Source organism: Neltuma alba, unplaced genomic scaffold (genome assembly GCF_004799145.2).
Source record: "Neltuma alba isolate B1F8T4 unplaced genomic scaffold, ASM479914v2 tig00004550_pilon, whole genome shotgun sequence".
In the NCBI taxonomy this organism is placed as follows: Eukaryota; Viridiplantae; Streptophyta; class Magnoliopsida; order Fabales; family Fabaceae; genus Neltuma; species Neltuma alba.
The window spans coordinates 1-20,009 of record NW_021633759.1 but is presented as its reverse complement, the minus strand read 5'-3'; the positions used below and the strand labels follow the sequence as shown (position 1 = coordinate 20,009).

Sequence of the window (20,009 nt, the reverse complement as noted above, 5' to 3'; positions counted from 1 at the left end):
AGACTTCACCACCGAGTTCTACTTCTCTGTGTCTACCGGTCCTGTCTGACTTCGTGGCGACGGCTTGACCTTCTTCATGGCGCCGGTACTGACGCCGTTCGTGTCCCTGAAAATTCAACAGGCGGCTTATTCGGACTATTCAGTCCTGAGACGGCCTTCAGTCCCCCACAGAATGGCATATTGGCCGTAGAACTAGACACCTTCAGCAACGAGTGGGACCCTCCATTTCCTCACGTAGGAATTGATGTGAACTCTCTTATGTCAGTGAACATTACGAGTTGGCCAATTCATGACACAGCACTAGGTTCAGTATGGAATGTTCGCATTTCATATGAATCTAAGACCAAAACACTGAGTGTATCGATGGGTTACCCTGGTGCTAATCCTCCAACGTTGGTGTCACTGTCGCGAGTTATTGAGTTGAGGATGTTTTGCCGGAATACGTTAGAATTGGGTTTCTCCGCAGCCACTGGGGCTTTGATTGAGACCCACAACCTTTTTGCTTGGTCATTCCGTTCGTTTCTTGCAGAAGAAAGTAGTCCGTGATGAAGCCGACCACCAAGTCTGAGGTTGTTCTGAGTCTCTATTCGTTTTGTGTTCCCTTAATAAAAGCGAGTCCAGAACAAGTCTCCAACTTTAGTGTTTTGCTTACAATGGCGTGAAGGGCTCCGGTTTCTGTACTTTGTTTAGATTAATTAATAAAATAAATCATGATTTTTGTTGCATGAACTACTCGAGTCATTATTAAGAGTCAGCGCTATATATAGTACTACCTTCTATTTTTAATAAAAGACCCAATTGACTAATTTTGAATTAAAAAATTACTAAATGGCTTCAAAGTATTTACATATATTATTTTTAAAGTTAATTTACCTCACTTATAAATTGATATGTAGCATATGTTATTATATTAAGGACTAAAGGTAGTAATAGCTTGCAACTATTGTAATGGCCAATAACAAACTTGCTTAGAGACCCAAGGACTCTTATTGAGAAACAACTCTCAAATGACATACCCCGTGATTGATAAAAATGTAAAAATTAGAAGTTGGATAATTAACTTATGAATATTAAAAATTAATTATATTATTTTTTTTTAAAAAAATTACTTGCTTCTTTAAAGTATTTATTTTAATATTTACATTAGGAATTTTTCCCTTAAAAAGACCTTAATATATGCGATTAACAGGGAGAGTTGAGGAAAAAATTATACATCTAGGAGATTAAATGAATTGAAGTTCATATATCTTCATACATCTCAAATCCAAGTAAACCAAATACTAAATTAAATTTTATATTTAGGATCAGGGTGATGAGTACTATGTATAATATATTATATTATTAGGGAAGAGATTGATTATTTATTCCCTCAAAAAGCAAGTGTTAAAATTGATTCTTGTAAATAAGTAATCACCGAGAGAGCTTCTCTTCATTTGAGATTCAAGCAAAGCGAAATTTCAATTAGTCGGTGCTGCCAAGAATGTTTTGGTTCAATACGGCAGATCGCACCTCTTTCATAGAGGATGTGGGTTTATTTTACACTCTTAAGGATCAAAGTGGGTGGGTACGTGGATTCCCCTATTTTACGATCAAAATTTAATTGGCAAGACGGAAAGGATACCTAGTGGAGCAGAGGGATGTGTGTGTATATGTCATTGTATAGTATATCTACTCTTTTTAGTAACGACGCTTTATTTTAGGATGGAATGTTTTAATTCACTCAGGTCTCACACAAGACATGGAAAATTACACTCAGGTCTCACACAAGACAATTAATTCACAAAAGTCCCTCGAAATCTCATAAGTCTCCAGGGACCTGTGTGTAATAAATTGTAATTGTGAAATTATCTATTTATCCCCATTTATTTACAACCTCAACAGTGATTGTTAACAACCTAGACAATACCCCTGGTATCCCACAGAGTGAGTTGTTAGGGGCACTGCCGAGGTTATTAACTTCTCTTCAGGTTGTCAACAGTCACTATTGAGGTTGTAAATAAATTACTACAATAAATTAATGGGATAAATAGATAATTCTATTAATTTCAATTTATTACACATAGGTCCCTAGGACTTAGGAATCATTTTGAAATTTCCAGGACTTTTTTGAATTAATTATCTTGTGTGGGACCTATGTGTAATTTTCCCTTAGCATATCCAGATGCTGCACTATGCTAGCTTTTGCTGCGATCTCTAGAACAAATTTTATTGGTCAAAGATCGAAGCCGGTGGTCAATAGAGCTACTATAGGAATGTATTTAACTTTTTATGACAAGAAGCATAGGCTTTTCCATTCATTGGAACCATCTATAGCAACTTTTGTACAGTGTGGGTTCTTTGTTTCTTTTTGTCTTCTTACAACATCTAGCAGGCCAGGAGGGGCGCGCGCGCGCGCACACACACACATATATGGCTGCTTCTATTTCCTTGTATATCGAACTACAAATATCTCTAACTGTCCAGTAATCAACCATGGCTATGAAGATTACCGTCATCGCCTCGTCCTCTTGCTGCTCCACACAATCATCTCATCAGAATCAGTATCCTTCAGCTTCGATTTCAAGGATGGCGTACCACCCTCCATAATCTTACAGGGCGATGCCGCTCCATACGCTTCACAGATCCTTCTCACCAAAACGGATATTACAAATAACCTTTCAATGCCCCACAGCGCTGGACGAGCTGTGTACTCAACACCGATCCATCTCTGGGATAGTGACACCGGTGAAGTTGCAGATTTCATCACCACCAACTTCTCCTTCGCTGTATCTTCCGGCGGTTCTGACCGTCGCGGCGACGGCTTGACCTTCTTCATGGAGCCGATAGATGCCGCCCTTAGTCTCCCTGCGAATTCATCAGGCGGCTTTCTTGGATTATTCAGTCCTGACACTGCCTTGAATTACTCACAAAATAGCATATTAGCCGTAGAGCTAGACAGCTTCGGTAACGAAGATTGGGACCCTCCATTTCCTCACGTAGGAATTGATTATAACACTCTTATGTCAGTGAATACTGATCGTTGGCCTATCGATGTCGTGCCACCAGGTTCAATAGGCAATGCTCGTATTTCATATGAATATAAGACCAAAACAATGAATGTGTCGATTGGTTATCCTGATGTTCAAACTCCAACGTTTGTGTCACTGTCGCAATCTTTGACATGAAGGATGTCTGGCGGAATATGTCAGAATTGGGTTGTCTGCGGCCACTGGGGATTTCGTTGAGAGCCATAACATTTTTTCTTGGTCTTTCCGCACGCTTATTCCGCGAGAAGCAGTTCATGATGAAGCCCGCCAACCATGAAGTCGGAGGTTGTTCTGACTTCTGAGTCCCTACTTGTTTGGTGTTCCTTAATTAATGAATTAAAAGCAAGTCCCTTGGTTTTGTGTTTTGCTTATGAACGTCAAGGACTCCGGTTTCTGTATTTTCCTCCTGTTAATTAATAAAATAATTAATGGTTTTTGTCACGTGATGAATCTAACTCAAGTCATTAACAGCTAGCAGCTACTAATGGCCAATAACAAACTAGCTAAGAGACACAAGGGCCCTTATCAAGAAACAACTGTCAAATGGTTATCCCCTCCAAAGTAGTTAAATAAATTATTTGTAAAAAATTTATATAGGCTTCTCTAAAATATCTATTTTAATTACTTGTATTTGAAATTACTCATTTTTCCTAATTAAAAGAAACAAATCGACTAAATTCTTACATTTAAAATGAAAGAGAAGAAATTATTTATTCTTTCAAGGAGTTGGTGTTGAATTTGATTCTTGTAAATAAATAAGTCAAAAGTCATCAAGAGAGCTTCCCTTCATTTGAAATTCAAGCAAAGTGAAATTTCAATTAGTGGTGCTACTACGTGGTTCGAGAAACAGAAGGTTAGGACTCCAGATTCAGCATGCTGCCGAGCCAATTTTGGATCCATAGGCCTCCTAACTGTGCAATCCTGATGATTTAACGTGCCTTTGGCTTTAACTGACCCAGAAAAAAAAAGCGCGTATTTAAAAGTGGTAAATTAATTATAAAATGGTCATAACAACAATGCATATAGTAAGTCGCAGTCTTTTCTTCTTTTGAAAAAGAAATACATATGCTGGGGATACATTATTTTAAGAAGAGACAAGGGAAAAAGTCATACGCTTTTAGAAGGTCGATATGTTCAATGTAAAATCTTTATGCGGTAGGAAAAAAAAACTCCATTTTTGGTCCAAAATTTAAAGAAATAAAAAAAATGGAGCCAGCTTCTGAAAGGAATATAAACATATCATATTAAAGGTACGGATGAAAACAACAAGGATCCCTGTAGGAGATGATGTGGCTGTTCACATGTCTTTTCTTCTGTCTCTCTCAAAAGTTTGTAACTCATTTTCATAGTTCCGCAAAAAACAGGTGTACCGACCTTTGCCTCAAATGCGCACAACTACGAGTGTTATTCTCATCGTTTTCAAAGCTCTATACAGCTCGTGGTTTCTCTCTCATCTTCTCCTTCTCTGAAAGGTACTGATCCATCACCAGCTCATAGCTTCTCTATCGTTCTCTGCAATTGTAATGTGTTTTCCTTCTTCTTCTTCTGTTCTATGCCATTGCTTCTGTGCTTCTGTGGTGGTGTGGTCCAATAATTCGAAGTTCATTATCAGTTTGGAAATTAGAGGACGCAGATTAATCTCTCTTATTCCAGACACGTGTTTCTCTCGTTTAATGGTGTGAATTTGAACTTTGAAAAAGAATTTTTTGCTCTCTTTGAAGTTGACAAATGTCTCTTACTTCCTGGTGGGAGACAACCCCAAATGTTTCTCTGTGTGTGTAGGTAAATTTCTACCCAATCTTGTGACTTGTGTGTCTTCAAAACATATTCCTTTGGAAAATGATTCCAGTCGATGTCTGCGAAACTCTTTTGAGCTATATAAGCAGACATATTAGACTATTATGGATGCATTACTGTAATATTTTAGTTAAGGTTTGGGAATAATTAGGACCTTAGTGGTGGTAGTTAATTAGTTTCACTTTAAGCTCTAGAAATGCCTTTTCACACTATTTACTTCTAGAAGAATGTGGTCTGATTCTTCCAAGTTGAATGAGTTATTATAGTGGTGTTACCCTTTGGGAAAGAATAATTGATAAATCTTTGACAGCATACTAGAATTTAAATTTTTAGGTAATTTAATTCCAAATCTTTGAATGGTAAACGTATGCGTATTGCTTTACTTCAAAAAGGTTGACCAATGTACCGTTATGTTACTCCCTAAATCAACAAATTCTCGAGTATTTCATTAATATTTCATTCCTCTTTTCGATGATTGAACAAATTAAAATCACTAGAAGGAATTAAAATCTAACTACTTTTGATTTTTCTCATTATGGTTTGAATTCAATAACTTGGATTGTATTTTTATTTCTGTAGCTATTTTACTGTTCTGCTCTCTTGATATATACCTTCTTACATATGCATATTCAATAGAAGTACAATCTCTTGGATTGCGAATTGAATGTGCATATGTTTGTATTCCCTTTTAATTTATCTTTCCCTCTTTAAATTTATTGTTTGGGATCTTGTTTCCTACTTTAAATTTTTCTTATCCTAGAAAAATATCTACATCATCACTTTCGATGAGCTATAAAACACCCATGTCTTCTTCTACCTCTAGCAACATCAAACAAGTGATTCAGAGAGAACCAGAGTTCGTCGATAACAAGAGCAGGAAAATATTAATAGAAGTGACATACGCAAGTAGAAAAAGGAGAGCTTCAAAAATAATAATCTTCTTGAAGGTGAAATTTCCGTTTTTTAACTTCAATTCGTATAGGGGATAATTCTACTAGCTGAGTTCACAAACAGTTTCCGTTGGTTGCTGATTTATCCTGGCCCTTAACGCTGAGGAATGATAAAATATAGAAAATTTTGATTTTTTCCGTATTTAATTTGTCTAATTAATAGGTAGTTAGGTTTGGTAAAGGAAATTCCATCGTATACCGTTGCGTAGATTTTAAGTTAGGTATGTGTAATTAATTCTGGAGGAGATTTTTTTTGAACTAGAATTGCGAATTAGGTATACACCAAGACACCTTCTTGACAAAATTACATAGGACTACAAGTTCTTCGGGGCAAGTTTGTTTTAATGTCAATTAAAAAGTCTATGATTAATCATGTCAACCTTTGGTATAACGGCACAACTTACATTTCGTAAAACACATATTTTCTTTACTGAAGACCAAGGGAAAGGGAAATCAAAGTCAAAATTCTCGTTAATACGAATTCTAGTTCTAGTCAAATTTTGAGATTATTTCTCATTAATCTTTTCCCTTCAAAAAAAAACATGTCATTTCACCTATGCGCGTAATACACATATATACATCTGCCCTTGACTGCTTGTTTCTCTCTAAGACTAGTCTCTTATAAATTACATTATTAATTTGTTGATTATTTCCTAGTAAAAACATAGGAACTGTGGGGTAACAGGTTTCCCGTACATTACGCCGATATATCCATCAAGAAAAAATATACTGGTCAAATATAATAATTAAAAAAAGAGTGATATCAAAGAGAAGCTAGAAGACCTTAAGCTATATATATAAGCGTATTCGCTTTGCTTTACGCAAATGGCTGAAACCGTGTTGTTAATTAAGTTCCATAGAGCAGTTAGTGACAAAGCTGGAAAGAGAGCCAATAGGAAAGAAACTCGTTTTCTTTTAAGGTTTTTTCTCTTTCATCTCTACGAGTTTTGTTTAGCTGTTAATTAGAAACTGCATGTTCGTCATTTTCTTTCTCATTATTAGCGGGATTTTTATCAAAATGCTACACACAGTAAAATAAATTACCATGATGCTACACTATGAAAAGTATTTCCCTAAATGCTACACTCAAACTCGTTCATCACAAGAACGAGTTCAAATTTTCAAAGAAGTCGTTCAAGGGAAGAACGAGTTTCATGTCTGATCATTTTTTTTTAACAAGATCGAAACTCGTTCAAGGCATGAACGAGTTTAGCCTGTCAGAGCGTCTCAGTCCGCTTCTTCTTTTCCTCTTTCATTTCAGCAAAATTTACAAACAAAGACCCATACCATCAACACATTCTTCCTTTTTCTTTAGACTTCGGAGAGAATTGCAATTAATGACCCAACTCCTCCCCAACCACCGCTTTCGTTTTTTTTCTTTTGCCCTTCGGTCTATATTTCCAAAAAATATGAATCAATTGTACTTTACATCCTAATAATTAAATTTTAAAAAATATATAAAATAAATTTATTGAATATAAATTATTTATCAATATGATATAATATATGTAAAATTTACACCTATTTAATATAGTCATTGTACAGATTGAAGGTCAAAGATTATGAGGGAATGAGTGGTGTTAAAATTTATTAAAATTAAACACAAATAATTATGTACAACCGCCTTGTAGCATTCTTGTATATAAAAATTTTTTTTAACAGAAATTATGTACATTTACAAATATTAGAAAAAACTTAGAAATTGATACCGGCTAAAATGATATCCTGTAAACAAATATTTACAATATATACTTAGATGCCGCATGCATCAAGACAGCCTTGTCATGATTTAATGACCATTTATTTATATTAATAATTCAAACACGTTTAATTTTTAGCTGATGGACAAATTCAAAGTTAGATTATGAATATTGTTAAAATTTATACTCCTATTTAATAATTACACATCTAAAAGTGATATATTTTGATTTATCATATATCTAAACAGGTTGCAATATGCTAAATTAAACTGACTTTTTTAAAAAGAATTCAAATATAAATTATAATAGTATTTCAATAAACTTATGTTTGGTTAAATTTAAACTTGCAAATTTTAAACCAAACACTTGCATGTTATGGTTTTTTTCAATAAATTGTTCCATAAATGTACATAATTTCTGTTAAAAAAAATTTTATATACAAGAATGCTACAAGGCGGTTGTACATAATTATTTGTGTTTAATTTTAATAAATTTTAACACCACTCATTCCCTCATAATTTTTGACCTTCAATCTGTCCAATGACTATATTAAATAGGTGTAAATTTTGCATATATTATATCATATTGATAAATAATTTATATTCAATAAATTTATTTTATATATTTTTTAAATTTAATTATTAGGATGTAAAGTAAAATTGATTCATATTTTTTGGAAATATAGACTGAAGGGCAAAGGAAAAAAACGAAAGCGGTGATTGGGGAGAGTTGGGTCATTAATTGCAATTCTCTCCGAAGTCTAGAGAAAAAGGAAGAATGTGTTGATGGTATGGGTCTTTGTTTGTAAATTTTGCTGAAATGAAAGAGGAAAAGAAGAAGCGGACTGAGACGCTCTGACAGGCTAAACTCGTTCATGCCTTGAACGAGTTTCGATCTTGTTAAAAAAAAAATGATCAGACATGAAACTCGTTCTTCCCTTGAACGACTTCTTTGAAAATTTGAACTCGTTCTTGTGATGAACGAGTTTGAGTGTAGCATTTAGGGAAATACTTTTCATAGTGTAGCATCATGGTAATTTATTTTACTGTGTGTAGCATTTTGATAAAAATCCCCATTATTAGCAAACCAGCACAAGGGGTTTGAGAATAGAACGCATGGTTTAACTTTCTTTTTGGTTCTTATTAATTAGTTGGTTGATTTTGTTTTCCATGTTAGAGTATAATTAATTGCATTGTCTTAACACTCTTTCTTCCCTCATGGTTTATGCGCAGCCAAACCTTAATTTGCTCTTGATCTTTTAGAGCTAAAACCGTACAACGTTTTATATATCAAATTGTTTTTGCATGCAGATTTTGATATTTTGGTGAAAGATGAAGAGAAGTAACTCGTTCATGTGGTGGTTTGGAGTGACTTTGCAGCTTTGCTTCTTGCTTTTCAGTAGTTGCTCAGAGGGTTCCACCTCAATTAGGTATTTCTGTTTCATTCTCCCCCCACCCCCCGGCCCGCCCCCAAAAACCAGGAATTAATGTTTTGCTTTCGCTTTTGTCTAATCTTTATGTGACTAAGAGGTTAATTCAACGAGGAAGACAATTCCATAACTTACCGAGGAATTTCGTTACAAACTTATGTTTGTGTATTGATGGGATTTGGATTTTTTGTTGTAAATTATCATGACTATTCATGTTGTAATTTGTGGTAATTACATATTAAACTATACTTCTGAGACACTTCACAATTAATCTTTATATGAATGTAAATTTAATTTGAAGAAGAGTTATATTAATTAGAAATAAATCAGTTCAATGGATTTATTCAAAGTTTAATAATTAGATTGTGATCGAACAATTCCTTCTTAATTTCAGTTAGTGGCAGGTCAGATTTATATAAACCATTGGCAATCAGTAACGAGAGTAATTAGTATTAATTATTTATTAATTATTAATTATATAACAAAGCAGTAAGAGAGGATTTCAATTTTACATACAGAAAATTCACAGCTAATTCTCAATTATATTTTACTGCTCTTTTTCTCATCTTCATGTTCCTGTTCCATTAACATACTAGTAGTATATATTAACAACCAAATAGTCCGTTTTTCATCATCTTTGAAGAAAATGGATTCTTTCTGAGTTAACCAATAATATCTGATGCCAAGAAGAATGGAAAATTTAGCCGCCTTATGAGATCCCTCAAGTTTCTCTGTCTTAAACAAGCTGTTTCACTTTTTTTTCCTCAAATTTTCTATCTCTTCTCTTCTCGATGGGGGTCGGGGGAAAATCTCTCCGTTCATATGCAATACGTCATCAAAAACGACTTTTCTGAATTGGAGGAATAAGAAACTTAAGCGCCCTTCCAACAAGATAAAGAAAAAATAATGCCCCTTTTTTACCAGGAGGAGAGATCATCAATCCTGTCTTTTACTGAACTTTTTTCTTCAAAACTGAAGACGCATGTTTGACAATTCTGTCTTTTGAGATGACGGCCTAATATGTGTGTGTGTGTGTGTGTGTGTGTGTGTATATGCACATACTCCAATTGCAGAAGAGCTTTACTGAAGAATGACCTCACACCAGCGTCATCTTCTCCTGCTGTCAAACTGGACGAAAATCATAACCAGGTGAGAATAGATACTATTGGGTTCAAAATGTAAAAACAAATATTTCGTTTTTGACCATAATTATATGCGGCCAAAATGGTTTCGATTATTTTCAGGTTGTGATAGATAATGGAATCGTCCAAGTCACGTTGTCCAAACCAGAAGGCTACGTCCTTGCAATATCTTATAATGGAATTGACAATGTCCTCGAAGCTAAAAACAAAGATCACAATAGAGGGTATGTACCTACTTCGTTGTTTCATTACTCTTCATTCGTCCCCCCCCCCCGGGGGGGTAATTCCCATTAGATTAATTAACAAGTCAAGTCGTGATCTCGTATTTCCAGGTATCTTGACGTTGTTTGGGGAAATGATGATGGAGTTTTTCAGAAGTACGTACGATTCTTGGAATTAAGATTACTTGTCAAACTGAAGTAATAATCTGAGAAAACTGTTTTGTATCTGTAAAACAGAATCGAGGGGACCAAGTTCTCAGTTATAGAGAAGACCGAAGATCAAGTGGAAGTCTCATTTTTAAGACAATGGACACATTCCATGGACGGATCTGTCCCTATAAAAATAGACATGAGGTGAACGTCCGACACATTTTTAATCTGTTTTACCATTAATTGAAACTGTTGAGAACAAACAGGTACGAAATGAACTTAATTAATTACTGTCGTTACGCTATAGGTATATAATGCGAAGAGGCAACTCGGGATATTACTCGTACGCAATATTTGAGCGGCCGGAAGGGTTTCCAGCGGCAAAGGTTTTCCAGATTAGGCTAGTTTATAAGCTCCGACAAGACAAGTAATTAATAGTTACAAATTCAAAATTAGCATATATTTGGGTTTGAAAGTAAGAAAATTTATTGTGGGGTTAATCGAAAATATATAAATTTTTGTGCAGGTTTCACTATATGGCCATATCAAGGCAGAGGCAAAGAGTAATGCCAACAGCTGAGGATAGAATCAATGGACAGGAACTGGCTTATCCTGAAGCTGTTCTCTTGACCACGGCCAAGAATCCAAGAATCAGAGGAGAGGTGTGTATATGTGTATATTGTGTTATACAACAAAATCGTACACTTTATTTTCTTAAACTTTTGTAATATGGTTGGTAAAATGTTGGTCTGTGTTGGGTTTATTAGGTGGATGATAAATACCAGTACTCGGCGGAGAACAAAGAAAACTGTGTTCATGGATGGATTAGCTTTGACACAGAACCACACGCTGGCTTCTGGGTCATAGCACCAAGTAATGAGTTTCGCAATGGTGGGCCCCCCAAGCAGGATCTCACTTCTCATGTTGGCCCCACCTCTCTTGCGGTAAGACTTTCCCTTCTCTAATTCGCTTCCAGCGGGGCTCAAATATTCCAATTTACTCCTCCAATACTTAAACATAAAACCTATTTAATTAATTTGAATTAATTTGATTAGATTAAAAAATTTATATAAATTATTTAATTATAGAAAATATAATATATATTTTTAAAATAAATTATATTTCTTAATATCTTTCATCCCTCTCCTATTTGATTACGGTTGAAAAAATATCAATAAGAATAATTTAAAAAATTAATAAATAAATAAGTCTTATATTTATGATTAAAATTAACTCAATAATTAGATCTTATATTAAGAATAAGAAGAGTAGTATTTTCTCCCCTGATATTTAAACTCTGTTGGAATATGTTATAAAATATAAAAATACAAACAAATTCTCAAAGTTCATTAAATTGTGAGGAGAAAGATTAAATGAAATAATTAAATAGCCTGAATCGAATCCAAAAATTTTTCAACTTACAAATGATATTGCAAATCATTACAAATTTATATTATTACATCATTCATCACTGACAACTTTGAAGTAAACTTGAATTATTTGTAATACTATTGAATTGAGAAGTTATCTCTGTAATTCTGTGTATACTTTGGTTCTGTATAATTTTTTTCCAGTGACTTTAGTTCTATATTCAAAGATGACGACTTTGAAACTTCTTTTTTTTTCTTCTGAAATTTCGTGGCAAATACTCGACGCAATCGTACATCTTAATTGACATATTTAGAATTTGTTTGGATCGTAAATGATTAGAAGCACATTTCACGTGAGCCTGATAAAATTCTACATTTCTACTCACATAGTACTCTTGATTTTTAATATAAGAGCTACTTAACTAATTTGAGTAGATTGAGAAAGTTTGTCAAATTAGTTATTTGTAATAAATAGATATTATATTTTCTATAATACCGTTGCTAATCATGTGTATTAGCTCGAGCTATCATTTGATAAAATATTTAATATGTGTAACTATTACAAAGATTATTTTAGAAGAAATAAATAAATATAAAAGACAAAATGGATTGAGATCTTATATACAAAACTAAATTAAAAGTTAAATTAACTTTTTATATTTAAGACCAGAGATAGTATATTTATATTCGTGTTTCCTAAATTATGATTAAAAACCTGCTCAAGTGATTTCAAATAAGTGTCAAAAGCGACTCTCCCTCCCTCTCTCTCTCTCTCTCTAAAATTGCTGAAATGAATGGATGCGCAGATGTTTGTGAGCACTCACTACGCTGGGACAAGTGTGTCCATTAATTTTGAAAAAGGGGAGACTTACAAGAAGGTGTTTGGCCCTGTATTTGTCTATCTCAACTCTGCTTCCAGAAATAACAATATAGACACACTCTGGTCAGATGCTGTTCGACAGGTACTCTATGACATCCCATTTAAACAGTGTAATACTCTTGGATAGCTTATATGTCACTAGACTTGATTTCTTCTTGTACTTCAAACTCTATTGATAGTTCAATGAGGAAGTCAGAAGCTGGCCCTATGATTTCCCTCGATCTCCAGATTTCATTCTACCCAATCAACGAGGAACAGTAAATGGGCGATTGCAAGTCCGAGATTGGTATATATATATACGTTCATGCATCTTTGTTACATTTGTTCTGTAATAAACCCATTTATATAAGAAGACGAGCTTAAGTTGTCCTGCTTTGCCAGGTTCAAGAAGGGATGGGGAAACTTCAATGCTAAGTTTGCTTATGTTGGTCTAGCTCTGCCTGGAGAAAATGGATCATGGCAGAGAGAGAGCAAGGTATTTATTTCTGTTGCCGCTTGAAGTTAAGTTTCATATATACTGGCTGGGCAGCAAGAAATTAGTGAAACTCTTGCTTATGTCTTATATAGGGTTATCAATTCTGGACTCAAGCTGATGAGAATGGCTACTTTGAAATCAAATCCGTTATACCAGGGGATTATAATTTGTATGCCTGGGTTCCTGGCTTTATTGGTGATTACAGATACAATACTACAATCACCATCAAACGAGGTACAAGAACTCAAACCAGATGTATCTAATTAGCTTAATCCTTAAACTTAAATATGAGAACTAATCAACGACTTCTTCGTTCTTGTAGGCGGTGTTATTAAATTGGGTTCACTTGTATATCGTCCTCCAAGGAATGGTCCTACCATATGGGAAATTGGTGTCCCAGATCGCTCAGCCGCAGAGTTATACGTACCAGACCCTGACCCTAAGCTCGTGAACAGATTGTACCAGAATGATGCACGAAACAAGTTCGAACAAAAGCCTTAATTAGACAATGACTGCTGCTATATTATATTGCTCTCTTTCTTCTCCTTTTATACTAATTTCATTTTTAACTTTTTCACAGGTTTAGACAATATGGGTTGTGGGAACGTTACACTGACTTATATCCAGAGAAAGATCTAGTTTATAATGTTGGCGTGGATAAGCACGACAAGAATTGGTTTTTTGCTCATGTTGCCAGGTTATTTTCCTTTACTCTCCTTCTACGTGGTCGAATTAATTTAGCTGTCCATTATTGTTCAGAAGCCCCGTCAACTGGTTCTGATGATTGTAACTTGCTTTGTGAGCAGAAGGACAGGAAAGCAGACATACCAACCGACAACATGGCAGATTAAGTTTGAACTTGACGATGAAACATCATCAGGAAACTACACGTTTCAAGTGGCCTTAGCATCAGCAAATGAAGCCAGGTTGCAGGTGTGTGTGTGTGTGTCTATGTAACTACCTCGTTTTATCGATCTTTCTCTTAAGTCTGTGTTACAGTTCTGAATCAAGGCACAAGTGAAAATATTGCTGTGATTATTATATGTAGGTTTGGTTCAATGATGGGAGAGACGTTGATCCACACTATGAGACAGCAAGGATGGGAAAAGACAATGCGATAGCGAGGCATGGGATTCATGGACTGTATAGTTGATCAGTATTAAGGTTGCAAGTGATCGATTTAAGAAGGGAAACAATATTATCTATCTGAAGCAGTCAGAAGCCTCGGACTCATTTCAGGTGTTTTGTATGATTATCTCCGTTTAGAAAGACCCCTCCCACAGTGGAAGGATGTGAATTTATATATATATATATATATATATATATATTAGATCCTTATTATTGTGATCTCTTCATTATCTGGTGGTAGATTTTAGCTCTCTTTAGTTGACGTGATCTGAGGCATCTTGAGGTCCCCACAGAAGACCAGAAACTTTAGGTAGTGGCTTTTTTGGACTATTAATTATTAAGGCCCAAAATGAGATCGTGTGTATTTTTCAAAATAGCTGGATGAATATGAGCCATTGGCTGTGTTTATAAGCAGCACGTATTATCGGATTTAAGTAAATAGCCGAAATATAGTCGGAAAGTCATTGTAATGTTGTCATAAAGTTAAGGTTGCTCCTATGGCTTAATTTGAATGGAGCGACTTGTAAAAGCAAATGTGAAATATCGATTTATGGATAATTACTACAGCGACGGAACATGTAATCAACAGGAGCAAAAAAATTTTAAAAAAAAAGTTAAAATTTCTTATATCCTTTGAGTGAATATTATAATAGAATCACACTGTCTCTGGTGTTTTTATAAACTTTAAATAACGTACTAATTTATGAATAATGAACAATTAGTTAAACAATAAATAGGTTAGAAATAATTTTTATTTTCAAATAACCCTTGTAATAAATTATAAAAAAAAGATGAAAGAAAACGTTTTAGAAGTGATAAGAGAGAATAATTAGTCAATATAAAAAAAATACATTAAATATTATACAAATCAAAATTAAAACTTATAAAATAGATTACATATCTTCTCAGATTTAAAGTTTATAAATAGGACCGAGGGGATACTCCCCAGAAATTGTATCTTAAATTAAGAATAGAGTAGCATTTATCTTACGTTTGATTATATAGAAGTAATAGGTGGTGAGAGAAATGGAGATGTCATTTTCAATTACTTACAATTCACGTAACATTCTAATTATTGACTAATGCATCATCCATATTTAACATTTACTTACAAGGTAGAGCAACAGGAAATAAGGCATTTGGGCCATTCTGCCCCTAAAATCTGCCTGATACATGGGAAAAAAGATGTACGTTGGGTTATATTATTTTTAATCTTTATATAAAAACTAGTTGATTAATTTGAATAGATTAAAAAAAATTAAGTTAGTTATTTGTAATAATATGTGTTGTTTTTCTTAAAATATTCTTATAATTAAGTATATTGACTAAACCACTACTATTAGAAGCACCACCACCTTAAAAATATATAATATAAAAACCAAATAGATTAAAATTTTATATTTAGAATAAAAATAAATCAAACAATATCTTATATTAAGCAGCAAAGGTAGTAATATAAAAAACATCTAATAGAGACGGTGATATTCATAATTGTCGTGTTGAAAGTTGTGAACATTGGACCATTCAGCCACTAAAATCTATCTAGGGATAATATTTATATAATGGGTGTATAGAACCAAAAAAACAAAGTTATCTGGCAAAAGAAGTCAAAGGATATAATAGGAGTTTTGAAGGTGCATTGCAAAGCCTTATTGTGACATTAACCTGATACTTTCTTTAATTGTTCCTAACAGTCTTTAAATAAATATTAATTGATCATTAATGAAAGCATATAATAAGGAGTAAATAGAAAACAAAATATTTACTAGTGCATTTTAAAAAATTCAAAATAGCATTTACTTAGTATAAAAAGTTTTTATGACATTTATTAATGTAACAATAAGTTTGCGTGGTTAACGCCGATTTTTTCATCCCTCTATAATTATTTACTAATCTTTCTAACTTCATTGAAAATAACTTTAATATTGGGTGCGATCATATCACATTATGCACTTGGTTGAAAGAAGTAATGGGATGTGAGAAGTCTTCGCGTTGCACCCCTCTTTAAAGTATAATCAAAAAAACTTTAATATTTCATAATAAATTTATATAAAATTATTACTATTATTATTAAGTGCTTATAATAATAACAACAGAGGAAGCATTATATATTTGACGATTTTGATGTATCCCATCTCGTATCTGTATATGGATTATGTGCTGCCGAATGTTGAGCAAGAAAACGTTAAAAAACCACACAAGCGATGGCAACAGTTATTTGGTTGAACTGTCTAATGAGGTGATTTATTGCGCCATCTGTTTCTCTTCATTGTCTCCACCCCCCTCCCTGCGTCTCGGTGTCCCACTGGCTGTGATCTGTGAACTGTGACGCCCATCACTTCCCCTCTTCCCACCCACTCCCCTCCCACTCCCACCCTCATAAATTCATAGTACACCTTCCCTCTCTGTTCCTCTCTCTCTCTCTCTCTCTCTCTCTCTCTCTCAGCTTTTCTCTGATTCCAGCTTCAAGAGTACGTACGCTTCCAATGGCGGTGACCCGGAGGTTTGAGCATCCCCGCGAGGCTTGTGGATGGGCCGCCAGAGATCCCTCCGGTGTTCTTTCCCCTTTCAAACTTCTCTAGAAGGTTCTCCTCCCCCCCCCTTTTTATTTATGCTCTGCACTTTTCTTGCTCTTTTTGAGTGTTGGTGGATCACATGTGGATGATTTATAGGACTCGTCACTCTCTGGTTGTTATGGGAAAATCATGAGAACTCTACCAGGTGTTGTTTGATTAAATTCCTTTTTTTTTTTTTTGGACCAAGAAATTATGGTCTAGACTTCAGATCCTTAGTTGCTTCACCGAATATTTTGGAAGTTAATGACATCATTCTAATGGTTATGATGGCACTATTGGTTACTTGCTGATTACTTTAGTGAGCTTTTGTTAATATGAACCTTTGTTTTGCAGAGAGACCGGGGAGAGAGATGTCGCATTCAAAGTGTTATACTGTGGAATATGCCATTCGGACTCTCCACATGTCCAAGAATGAATGGGGCATTTCGATCTATCCGCTTGTTCCTGGGTATCTCTGTCCCGGCTTTCTTTTATACGATCCTGTTAATCATTTCCTCTAAACGTCACCGGTGATTAAAAAACTCATCCAGATTTCGCCGACAGCAAACAATCCAAGGACTGTCTATAAAAAACAAATTTCAATTCGTTCTCCTTTTTTTTCTTTTTTTTCTCAATAGATTACGTTACACATCTGCTGAACTTTCCGTGTTTTAATTTAATTAAGATTCCACGCATCCGCCAACTTCATTTGAAATTCTTTTTCAATATGGAATAAAATACTCCAGCAGACAGGTCTGGTAGATCCCTGTCCTTTTCATGTATCAGGAACAAGTTTTAAAACTAGATTTTGAAGTGTCAGTGAAGTAATTGGAATATATCTGTTAGAAACATCGTCAGTGAAATTCATCCGATTCTAATCGGTGTACCAAGTACAGGCACGAGATTGTTGGTATAGTAACAGAAGTGGGAAGCAAGGTACAGAAATTCAAAGTTGGAGACAAGGTTGGCGTAGGATGCATGGTTGGGTCCCTGCAGATCCTGTCAAAGCTGCTCCGAGAATCTTGAGAACTATTGCCCAAAAATGATTCTCACGTACGGTTCCAAGTACGTGGATGGATCTATCACCTATGGAGGCTATTCTGACTTGATGGTTGCAGAAGAACACTTCATGATTCAATCCCATGCTTTACCTCTTGATGCTGCGGCTCCTCTGCTTTGTGCTGGGATCACAGTGTATAAGCCCCTTTGAGGTACTTTGGTCTGGACAAGCCAGGCCTTCATGTGGGTGGTGGTTGGTCTTGGTGGACTTGGTCATTTAGCTGTCAATTTGCTAAAGCTTTTGGGGCTAAGGTTACAGTAGTCAGTACATCTCCTAACAAAAGAAAGGAGGCCATTGAACATCTTGGAGCTGACTCCTTTGTGGTCAGCACTGAGCCGCTGAAATAAGGTGTCACCCTTAGAAACTTGTTCATTGCATGGTTCTATGAATATCAGATGATTCTTTTTTAATCACTCACAGTTATTATTTCGTGTGTGCTTAGGCTGTATTAGGCACTTTTGATGGAATCATTGATACAGTTTCTGCCACCCCATCTCTGTTGCCTTTGATTGGTTTGTTGAAGCGTCATGGGAAACTTATAATGCTGGGTGCACCAGAGAAGCCTCTGGAGTTGCCAGTCTTCCCTTTAATGACGGGTAATTAACATATAACCCAAGATTAATGTTTTGAGTAATTAAAGTGCCTCACGCAACTTGAAGTCTTAATATGACGGCTTAAAGATTGGAATAGAATTTTTTAAGCTTACGAAGTTTTAGAATATTTTGGGCAGGGAGAAGACAATAGCTGGAAGTGCCATTGGAGGGATTAGGAGACGCAAGAAATGATCGATTTTGCTGCTGAACACAGTGTGAAACCTGACATTGAGGTTATTCCTATGGATTATGTGAACACTGCATGGGAGCGTCTTCTCAAAGCAGATGTCAAATATCGTTTTGTTATCGATATTGGCAACACAATTGAAGCCAAGCCTCTAGTTCTGCATAATTCCAATTTCACAAGATGATGCAAGATTCTGCTGAAGGTTGATTAATCCCTATATTTTATATATATATACACATATATATATCATTTGCGTCTTATTGTTGGTTGAGCTTCATAAATTTGGTAGTTTACAGTCCTTCTTGACTGAAGTGTTGTAAGAGCTAAGCATCATTGACTGTTTTGGCGAGTGTAATGGTTGGGGTTAAATTTTAGTGTCAGCTAAAGTAGAGTTTGTTCCAAGGAAAATGAGACTCTAGCTTTATAACGAGATAGATATGAGTGAATTAAGGAAATAATAATCTCTTAGTCTTTACAATTTATCCCAATTTTTAACTCAGTCCTCATACTTTTAGAATTTTTATAACCAAGTACCTAACTAATAAGCTGTAGCAAGTGAATCCCTTGAGTCTGCATTATTTTTTCATCAGATTCTTATTGATGCCATGCCAGCAACAGAAGTTAAAATTTAATGCATGGCAAGTGATTGAGATAATTATTGGAAGTTAATTAATGTTCTTGGAATTACTTTATCTTTCTCTGGCCAACGAAAAAAAAAATTACTTTATCTTTCCAATAACACTCCTAATGAAATGTAATAATCTCACCCGCTGCATTTTGACTTAATGGCATTGCTGTTTGGTCCCGCCATCTTCTAGTGCAATGCATGTTGGCAGGTCTGGCTCACTAAAGTAAAATTGTACTCAATTGATCCGTACTAACAGGATTTTCCATCTTAACAAGGAAGAAGGGGCATTAGATGGTGAGGATTTCAATAAAACTTTTTTACTTGTAAAGATTTTGGAGAATAACATTTAAAGATCCTCTAACATATTAATTATATGTAAAAATCTTAAATTTTGAATTTTTAGAAAGGAATCAGGATGATCTTTGGATAGAATTAACCTCTCATGAGTGATTCATGTTTAGTATTCTCTACAGTTCAAAATACTACCTCCGCTCTTTAATATAAGACCTTATTTGATTTTTATTTGGTTCTAATATAAACCTCAATCCATTTTATCTCTCATATTTATACATTTTTTCTCAAAGTAGCCTTTTAACAATGATAGTTCTAGTCAATACCTTGATTAGCAATGATATTTTAGGAAAGACAACCTTCTTTAGACAAATAACTAACTCGACTTACTTTCTTAATCTTCTCTAATTAATCAGCTGGCTCTTAT

The 20,009-nt window shown here is 34.7% G+C and overlaps 2 protein-coding genes and 1 pseudogene across 2 annotated transcripts; all 3 read left to right on the top strand.

Moving 5' to 3' along the window:
• Nucleotides 1-63: 63 nt before the first annotated feature.
• On the top strand, nt 64-546 carry LOC114745153 (mannose/glucose-specific lectin-like; the record flags this gene model as incomplete). The annotated part of the gene is made up of 1 exon (XM_028933297.1): nt 64-546. A coding segment is annotated over one exon (483 nt), but the record flags the coding sequence as incomplete, so codon positions are not given.
• A 6,092-nt stretch (nt 547-6,638) lies between these two features.
• LOC114745154 (rhamnogalacturonate lyase B-like) lies at nt 6,639-14,279 on the top strand. Its single transcript, XM_028933298.1, has 17 exons — nt 6,639-6,693; nt 8,784-8,902; nt 9,976-10,051; nt 10,147-10,268; nt 10,377-10,421; nt 10,503-10,619; nt 10,723-10,842; nt 10,942-11,077; nt 11,183-11,359; nt 12,592-12,747; nt 12,845-12,951; nt 13,047-13,140; nt 13,233-13,374; nt 13,463-13,622; nt 13,721-13,837; nt 13,947-14,066; nt 14,189-14,279. The coding sequence occupies exons 2-17, from the start codon at nt 8,805-8,807 to the stop codon at nt 14,259-14,261; spliced, it is 1,860 nt and encodes a 619-aa protein (XP_028789131.1). The 5' UTR covers nt 6,639-6,693; nt 8,784-8,804; the 3' UTR covers nt 14,262-14,279.
• Nucleotides 14,280-16,754: 2,475 nt separating this feature from the next.
• LOC114745156 (probable mannitol dehydrogenase) lies at nt 16,755-18,847 on the top strand (annotated as a pseudogene).
• The last annotated feature ends 1,162 nt before the right edge of the window (nt 18,848-20,009 follow it).